The sequence below is a fragment of the Caenorhabditis briggsae genome (genome assembly GCF_000004555.2).
Source record: "Caenorhabditis briggsae complete genome, chrX, whole genome shotgun sequence".
NCBI lineage: Eukaryota > Metazoa > Nematoda > Chromadorea > Rhabditida > Rhabditidae > Caenorhabditis > Caenorhabditis briggsae.
In genome coordinates, this window is record NC_013491.2 from 12,084,637 (window position 1) to 12,093,973 (window position 9,337).

Sequence of the window (9,337 nt, forward strand, 5' to 3'; positions counted from 1 at the left end):
TCAAAGAAAAATAATTACGTTATAACATGAATTCTAGCAAGATTAGCCACTCTGTAAGGCAACAAACTGCAGGATGTCCACAGTGTTGTTGCAAAAATGAAGGCGAATGATGTTGCCTGAATAAAAAAATAAATTTATACGGAGAAGTATAGGTCTCACCTTCTTCTCGGATTTTATAGCATTCGTTGATCGGATATCCAATTTTCTTTTAGTCATGGTCAAATTGTATAGATAACAAGATACCATAAGAGAAGATACTATTGGGATGACACAGAAGATTATAGTAAACGCTTCATAGAAAAATCTGTTGATAGGAGAGAGCTGTAATATAGAAACAGTTGAAAGAATCTTTTGAAGAAACTCACCTGTCCTTCATTTACAAAAACAGAAAGGAAAATGAATTGAATTTCGAAACGCTGCTTCATATTTAGCTTCGTATTAATAAAGTATATGTAGCTATACATCCAATAATATGTGGCAAATCTGAATTAATTTTTGATTAGAATATTTCGGAAATTTGGCTCCGCGACGTTTCGAAAGCGGACGTTTCGAAAGTGTGACGTTTCGCAAGTGTGACGTTTCGCAAGTGTGACGTTTCACAAGTACGACGTTTCGATAGTAACAGCTTTGCGCTTTTTTGCATGAATGAAAAAGCAAAAACTTGTATTTGAGTGTTAAAATGGTTTTTCGAGCAGAGTTTTGTATATTTGAAGTTATCAAAACCTTAATTGCCGTACTTGCGATACGTCACACTTTCGAAACGTCGCACTTGCGAATTAAATCGAAAAGTGTGTTTAAAAGCTTCAAAAATAGAAAGCTCTATTCAAAAAACCATATAAACACTCTAACACACTTTTTTTTCATTTCCTTCCATGCAAAAAAGGAAAGCCGGAAATTTGGACTCACCCAATTGAAATGGCCCAAGTTGCATAGCAGAACATTTTGGCTCTAAAATAAGACATCCAAATGTCATATTTGAACGGCCAGCAAAAAAATATTAGCTGAAAACTGTTGATATTATAAAACCAAATTTATATCATATACCTTGTCTACATTTAGAAGTGTTAGAGACAATCCAGAAACTGCAAGTCCAACCCAATTTGCAAAATTCAACAACACAGTCAGCGAATGTACTTGAATGCCTGAATATCTTCTTGCAAGTAGCTCATAAGGGTGGCAAAATACTGAAAAAGTTATGAAATCACGTGTTCGGCCACAATTTGCTCACGTGTTAGTATGGAATCGCCGAGAGTCATGTTTAGGATAAACAAATGCAGAGTGTCTCCCTTCTTCATAAATAACTTGAATGAACACGAGACAACAAGAAAATTGATAACCGTCGCTACCAGACAAAAGGCTATCAACATGTCGTCCATCTGAAAATATGTATTTTGAAGGACAAGAAAACTATGGAACATTCATGTCGTAAACACTCAAATAGAATATTCTTCAAGCTGTCAATACTACGCCCATATATCTAATTTCCTACAGATGATATTTAAAAGTGGCCAACTGACAAAATATTAACCATAATATAACATTTTTGCTTTTGAGCAACTTTTTGATATCCTTAACCGGGATAAATTGGCGCAAAGTTAGAAGTTGGGGAGGTCAATTGATTAGAACCATGTGACGGATTTGGTATTTTTCAGAAGCATCTTCGTGTATTGAAATTTAATTAATCAAGCTACAATTTAGAGTTTCAGAAATTTCTGGAATCCGAATAACGCTTCTTTTTTCATTCCTAACTCTGTATCGCTGATTCAGAGAAAATGGTTTATTTCTTGTTTTCAGATAACATTCGTTTTGACGAAAATTCTCTGCGACCAGAATTTTTGCAAATTCTCCTTATGCTGAATAAAAGCTTGAATATTAAAAGCTTGAATAAGAAACGCGTATTAGTTAAACGGGGGAATCTACGTTTTAACTTTCAACAGAAAGAAAATTATTCCTGTAAAATCATACATTTTCCACAGATACTAATTTACTGTCATACTTACTTTAATAAAAATTAGACTTTTTGTACCATTATGCTCAGTTAAACAAAACATAATAGACAACTAGAGTACAGAAAGGTAAGAAATCTCTTCGGCCTCCGTTTCACAAATTCCGAGATTTTTTATTACTCCGGATTTTGAGAAATGTTGGTTTTCAAGATTTTTCACAAGCTGAGAATCTTGCAAACACAGCATAAAAATTTTTCCAGTAACCGATTTCAATTGTTCAGTGGATGATTTTTAGGCTATGATTTAAATAATTATATTTACTTACAATATAATATGAAAAGAAAAACTTACAGTTGTTGCGAAATATACAAAATTCATTGAGTGATAACATCGTGGCAACTGATGGACCGCAGCTATCTGAGACGCGTATTCCGCTGGGAGATCGGTGAAGTCATTCCACGTTCCGGACGGCATTGTTTCCACTACTCGACGAGTCGCGAAGTGTGGCATTTTAACAGGAACCTGATATTTTGTTTATATTCAGAAATTACTTATTCAATCGATGGCGGATTCTATAGTTGAGAGTATTTTTCTAAGTGAAACGATGCTCAGCAACACTAGTAAAAAACAACATTATAAATTTTAAAAATATGAGAAATATTTTATTCACCACCTGTTTTCAAAAAAAAAAGTCTTAAACTCTAAGAGCCTGGATAAAAATGGAAAAAAGTGTAAGTTCCTGAAAAAGTATCCGCCTATATTGATGTGTTGATGTCAGTTTGACATTAATTTTTCACCAATTTTTTTTCCTGGTCCCTGCATAAAACTTGGTTCCTCACGCACACATTTTCATGGAGACACATGAAGAGAGTTATCAAAAAATGGTCGCTTTGAATTCCTTCGCCACCCACACGACAAGACTTTTTTGTTGTTCTCAAAGAAAGTTTTATTAATTGGGATTCAGTTTTTCGAATATGGATAAAGAATATCTCAGAAAATTTGAAGAGAAAGCCAGCTGGAAACCAAGAAGTGAATTGAATATTTAAATTACGGAATAGATTTTTAAAGATCAAGCATCAAGTGAGTTGTTAGGAAAGTTTTATGACGGAACGCAGGGGCAATGGGGTTCAAAACTGTGGAAAACAGTTAGCAACGGCTCCCGACTTGAAGTTGGTTCTTCTTCTCTACAGCAGTTGGAGCTGGATTGGGGTCAAACGTAAATCCATCGTCGCTCTTCATTGGTGTCACTGGAGGTTCACTCATTGAGATTCGAACGACCTGTAAACTCACTATTCATTGCTTTCGACCCAAACCTGTTCTGTACTTCGGTTGACTGTCTGAGGCTGGCAAGTTCGGTGCACGACGATCGGCGGTTACGGTTGCGACGAATGGAAGCGAAGCTGCTGTCGGACTGCAAAGCACCCTCCGGTTGATTGTTATACAAAAAGCGAGTCCCAACTGGAATATTTACTAGGAATTTCTTAATAGTCAAACGGTACGGAGCGTAGATTAGCGACGTGATGAGCGGGTTGATGATCTGCAAATTGGCCTAACTAGTATTCTTGTCGAACAACAAAACAAAAATGTAAAAAAACTAACCGGATTGAGAGTGAGTAGGTACACTAGTATCCAAGCAATCCAGTTCATGCGTTGTTTTCCTTCACAACTGAGTTCTGACCAGCTGAAATCAATGTCTATCTTTATGATAATTTCACCGTCTACCTACGTAAACAAATGGATTCTGGCCAGGTTAACGATGCGATACGGTAGCAAACTGCACGAGGTCCAAGTAGTTGTAGCGAAAATGAATGCAAGAGATTTAACTTGGGCAAGAACCTATAAAATGCGGTCACTCGATTTTAGAAAAACAATTATAATCACCTTGTTCTTCATGACACTTGGATCACCAACGTTGGGAGCATTTCGCTTGCTACGTGTCAAATTGAAAAGATAAATGGAGACAATTAGAGAAGAAGTGACTGGGAGAACACAGAACAACATGGTGAAAATTTCATAGAAAAACTTTTTGTTCGGAGCCATCTGCAAAACTGATTTTGAATCTACCTGTACGTACCACCCGGCTAGACCGAAACCTGGAGGGAGCAATCCTGATGGTAGATGTAGACAATCTTGAACAGCCAACAGTAGGAGACAAATCTGAAATATCATTTGTTTCTCAATTCTTTTCGAAAACTAGCAAACCCGATAGACAACACCCAAATCGCAATGCAAAACATGCCGGCTCTCCGTTTTGACATGGATCTATCATAGTTCAAAGGCCAACGGAAGTAAATGAGCTGAAACCTAATGATGAGTAGATTTAAATTAGTTTATCAACCTTATCAACGTTGAGAAGGGTTAGCGAGAGACCGGAAACGGCAAGTCCAATCCAATTAAAATAGTGAACAACAGCACAAAGATGTTTTTGTTGAAGGAAGTCGTGTTTACGGATGAGAAGTTCATTGGGGTGGCAGAATACTGAAATTCGAGAAACGTTACTGTACCAAATGAGGAGGACCAGATATTAATACAATCAATACAGTTAGCTGTCAAGTTTTGGATTACTTTGAGAATTTTGGAAGGTGTAAAACAGATCTAGATTGAAAACTTTGCATTTACAAAATTTTATGCGATTTCCTAATTTTTCAGCTATTTGCCGAGTTCTGAAGGACAACTGCTTTTTCACGTTTTCAGTACGAAAACAAGAAAGATAGGGTTGCGCTTCAAAAATCGAAAGTTTGTCTCAAACCTTTCAAAATTTTCAAAGTGATCGGAAACTTGGCAGCCGATTTCCAGACTCCTGAAAATGGTATTTCAACTGAAAAACACGTTTTTATATCTTATTGGTACTGTATGTGTTCACGTTTGTGAGACAATTTAAAATTAAATTATTCCAGCCATTGGGTCGACAAGCGAGACAACAAATAAACTTATCTGATACCTAAGGACACGTAAAACAAATCCTATTAACCGCCGGAAGTTCATTCACCGGATGTTAGTTCAATTAATCAGACGTGTACATTAAACCCAGTTGATAGGAAAAGTAAAAACAACACAATCTGTGACTTCTATAACTGTAATACTAGATTCTACTTAAGATATTTGGAAAAAATAATAAGGTTCCTACAGTATCCCAAAAGATCAGCCCTACTTACTTGTCAATACGAGATCACCAATTGTCATATTGAGGATGAAGAGATGCATAGTATCACCACTCCGTTTGAAAAGTTTTATGGCACAAAAAATCACCATCACATTGAATACGGTAGCAGCCATACTTGCCGCTAGCAACATATCGTCTACCTGAATAATAAAAAGCATAAAACGGCTCAGGGTTACTGTAGCAAGAACTTACCGTATAGGTAAAAATTGTGAACATCGGATCATTATAGCACTCTTCATATTCTGCATAGGCTTCTGTAGTTGGGACACTGGTGGGTACCGTAACGATGCTAGTGATACTGGATACGGTAGTTGTGCTCCCTTCCAGCGTTGTACTGGCATTGATGAAATCAAGCGATAAAAGCTCTTCCATGTTTCAAATCCATGCAAGACTCCAAGGTGTCTCCTAGAAAAGAGCTGTTGAGAACGACAAAAATACGGCAAGGGGACGAATTGAAAATGAAGCAAATTGAGTGTATGTGTGGATCGTCTGCTTTGTGAGGGAAGGAGGAGACCTCGGAGTGAGAAGATGATGACTGTGTTGTCGAAACGTGCATAGTGTGGGAGATGGGGGCCAATTCGTTCCGCGGGGCCGTAACAATACATATCATTTTCTGGGATAATTTGGGCTAATTATGTCATGTACTGTATATTCTGAATACGTTTTTTTTACGCCATCTCTTCTGACTTACTGACTGCTCGCTGTGTCGACTTAATTTGGGGTTTTCATTCTTTGTTTTCTCCTAACATCGTTGAAAATGAAGTGGTGAAAGTGGCGGCATTGGTAGGAGGCAACGGAGCCGCTCCACCTGACAAAAATGGGCCAACGCATAAAAAATAACGGGTTAATGATAGTGTTCGGTCTTTCATGAGACACCGCCACCAGAAAAAAGCAGGTCAATAGTATTTTTTTCCGAATTATAGATATAGCTTTTGTTTGGGTTCAGTGCTTGGGTTTTCAGAATATCTTGTTTTGTTTCTGATAGCTGAGCCGCTTTGATCTTTCACGCATTCTAAGACATCACAGGTTTATTTATATACACTCTCTGAGGTAAAATAATAAAGAGAAAGAGAAAAATATCTGGAATCTGAATATCAGACACGACTAAAACAGGAATCTTGAAAAATATGTACTATGAGAAGGTGGAGATCGATGAGAGGCTGATCGGAAGAGCAAGTCGGAGATGGTATTTAGGAAAGAGCCAGAAGAGAGAAAAAAGAAGCGGGTTGAGATTATTCGATTATCATCAAAATTGTAAAGGAGTTCCATAAGAAATTACATCATGTCAATTGGTTTTCGGAGATATATATCTTTTCCTATGTTCGCAATGTCGAATTCCAACACATTCATCAACTGAAAATCAAAATCATGTTTTGAATTTAATAGTATAAATAGGCCCACCGAAATGTAATCCCGACGTTTCTCTCCAAAGTTAACGAAAGTGGAAATCCCCATCAGAATGAACGAGAATCGGCTCATCCCGATTTTAAATCCGTACTCTGCAACCAAATATTTTCGGAGAAGTGTGGTTAGTCGCTGTCGCTCCTCATTGACAATAGTTCGTCCAGTTTCGGACATCTCCAGGTTGTCTGAATTAAAGATTGTATATTTTTAGGTCGATTTGGATATTTCTCACCTGGAGAGAAAAGAGAAATGGACTTGAAGAAAGCATATTCGGTCATGGTGATTTTATTTTTTAGGAACTCATTCACAGGCGCGTTGTACATTTCGGCATAGTAGTTGAGAAAGACTTTTCTGTAAAAACTGGAATTCAGATATAATCTGAATAATATAAAAGATTCGGACCGTTTCTCATCCTTCTTCATATCCGACAGCTTCCTTTCAAAAGCGTTAATGCCATCCGGGAATGTCAATGTCGACGACTTGGCTTCGAAATATGAGTAAAATGATTGGGTTGCTACATGGAGCACCCCTCCGATGTGAGAAATGAGGCACTTCTATAAAAATGATCAGTTATAGAAGAATGACATAATGAGAGTTTACCTGATCAAGTTCGCCCAAGCTTCTGAAGGATTCAAAAGTTTTCGCAAACTCCACAATAAGGAGAAGGTCCACAACCATCCAGTATCTAACCGGGTCTTTGGTGTAGAGGGTTCCAGGTTTCTGCAACAAAGTTTTGAAAATGAGAAGTGAAATAATCACTTACTCTATCAACCATACTGTCTCCTCCAATGAGAATATTCTTTCTTAGCAACTGACCGAGACAGAAGTCTTCTTCAACTGGCAAGGTCCCAGGGACACGGTGTCGCAAGACTGCATCCTCTCGACGGAACTGAAAATTTAGGATATCATTTATAAGCACGTCCCTGGAGCACTCACGATATCATCAACCCATCTGTATGTGTGTATTGTGGTTTCTCTGATTGGGCTTGATGCAAATGGGATTATTGCCAAGGCCTTGTTATCTTGACATTCTTGGCCGTTTCCTGGAGACTCATCATCTGCACTATCTTGCTCATCCGCTTCGGCATGTGATTGTTTAGTTCCAGCTCCAGGGAATTGGATAGCGGATGGGTTCATACCAACACGGACACATTTTTCGAAACGGCAAGCACGACAAGCGCAACGGAAGTCTAGAAATTGAAAAAGTTGAAAAAGTTAGATTCAAATACATTTGTTTCACCTTTTGTGAATTGACAATTTCCTCCTTTGGTACATTGAAAATTTCTGTTATTGATGATGGTCCTTCTGAAGAATGTCTTGCAACCATTGCAGCTGAGCACGTCGTAATGGTATCCGGTAGGCTGAAATTTCATAGTTGCTTTTATATAACTGTTTCTATCACGAATTTCCAGAATTATTTTCCCGATAGAAAAGTTTAGATGCCCTTTATGCGTACTATCACATACGGTTCTGTCACAAAAACCGATCTTTAGACTCTCCTCGATTCTATTAATACTTGATGTCTCCGACTCTCACTATTTCTCGTATTCTCTTCTACCATCTTTTTTCTATTCGCCGAAGAGATAACACTATTTTCGCAAGTGACAGTAACACAGACACAAAATCTAGAGGTGGCCAAAATTCATGTGAAACGCAAATGTGGGGTAACATTTTGAACTTTCAAAGGAACCTACCCGATCACCGCAAACCGAGCAATGATGCTTGTCGCTTTTCCGAACGTTGCGAATTTTGCGAATAGGTGCTGGTGGAGGAAGTTCGTTGTTGGAGGAACACTCCATCATCTGGGTGTCTTCGGCTGGCGAACGCATCGGAGATATAGAATCGGACGACATGGGAGAGTGCGAGGACAAACTTCCGTCAACCTGAACATATCGAACATGGATAATGTATAAATAGAAGATAGATTGCTTACGATATATTTTTATTACCGTTCTGTTTCTGAACACGTTCAGTGTCAGAAGAACAACAAAATGGTTTATTTTGTTCTCTCCTTGAATCCTAATCCCTTATTTGATACTGTGTGTCACTTTCTGTATCTTTTGTTTTTTTTTCTCTTTGGTCTTTTCTTTTCCTATTTCCACATGTTTCTTCTTTCTTCCGCCTAGTGTCAATAAAACCTGGAAAGCTTCAGGAAAAAAGGAAATGGAAGAGATCTTGTAGCGTGTATTTTGGTTTCTGATCATCTGATTTTCGAAGATTGGCATAGCTAATGAGCCCAGGTGCTTGTCTCACAGCATGAGCGAATTATAAAAGTTACCTAATACCATCATATGCTAGAATAATTTTTCACGTGTATTACGTTAGTAGTCTGACAAAAATGAAAATTGAGTAATACTGAAAATAAGTACAACTATGATATTTTTCTTTTTTTCAAATGTGATCTGTCGAAACTACAGATGTACTAAAATAGATCAAAAGTTAATGAAAGTTTTCGTTTTGGAAAATATGTAAATGAAATATATTAAAGCTAGCTAAAACTCACATAAAAACAGTTTGGCATGAACAATGGTCATTTTTAATCTTCAATCGGTGAAATGGGTTTTGCGACACATCGGGATAAAAAGGATGTGACCGAAAAAGGTTTGTCACTAGTGTCTATTGTTTCGTTGGATACATGGACCACTTAAAAGATGTCTATCGGTAAAATACAGCTGATCACAACAACGACCTTTTGCAATAAAAGAGATAATAAACTGACCCAGTTTATCGAATCACGATTGATCCACATTAACGGCGATGGGTGTAGCAGTTTGTTGGATTTGTCCAGGTGAGTGCAGTTCATGGTTTCCCAGAAGGAAGACAT

The 9,337-nt window shown here is 37.7% G+C and overlaps 3 protein-coding genes across 3 annotated transcripts; all 3 read right to left on the minus strand.

Annotated features, from left to right (window-relative positions):
* Positions 1 to 14: 14 nt before the first annotated feature.
* On the minus strand, positions 15 to 2,456 carry Cbr-aexr-2 (the record flags this gene model as incomplete). The annotated part of the gene is made up of 7 exons (XM_045239861.1): positions 15 to 116; positions 160 to 321; positions 366 to 483; positions 907 to 1,001; positions 1,045 to 1,184; positions 1,229 to 1,376; positions 2,298 to 2,456. The coding sequence occupies 7 exons, from the start codon at positions 2,454 to 2,456 to the stop codon at positions 15 to 17; spliced, it is 924 nt and encodes a 307-aa protein (XP_045094382.1).
* A 636-nt stretch (positions 2,457 to 3,092) lies between these two features.
* Cbr-aexr-1 lies at positions 3,093 to 5,481 on the minus strand (the record flags this gene model as incomplete). The annotated part of the gene is made up of 10 exons (XM_045239862.1): positions 3,093 to 3,224; positions 3,271 to 3,483; positions 3,546 to 3,627; positions 3,673 to 3,782; positions 3,828 to 3,986; positions 4,040 to 4,103; positions 4,149 to 4,243; positions 4,285 to 4,424; positions 5,102 to 5,249; positions 5,302 to 5,481. The coding sequence occupies 10 exons, from the start codon at positions 5,479 to 5,481 to the stop codon at positions 3,093 to 3,095; spliced, it is 1,323 nt and encodes a 440-aa protein (XP_045094383.1).
* Positions 5,482 to 6,384: 903 nt separating this feature from the next.
* On the minus strand, positions 6,385 to 9,337 carry Cbr-nhr-120 (the record flags this gene model as incomplete). Its single annotated transcript, XM_045239863.1, has 9 exons — positions 6,385 to 6,462; positions 6,511 to 6,698; positions 6,746 to 7,067; positions 7,114 to 7,233; positions 7,277 to 7,402; positions 7,450 to 7,703; positions 7,754 to 7,874; positions 8,208 to 8,396; positions 9,233 to 9,337. The coding sequence occupies 9 exons, from the start codon at positions 9,335 to 9,337 to the stop codon at positions 6,385 to 6,387; spliced, it is 1,503 nt and encodes a 500-aa protein (XP_045094384.1).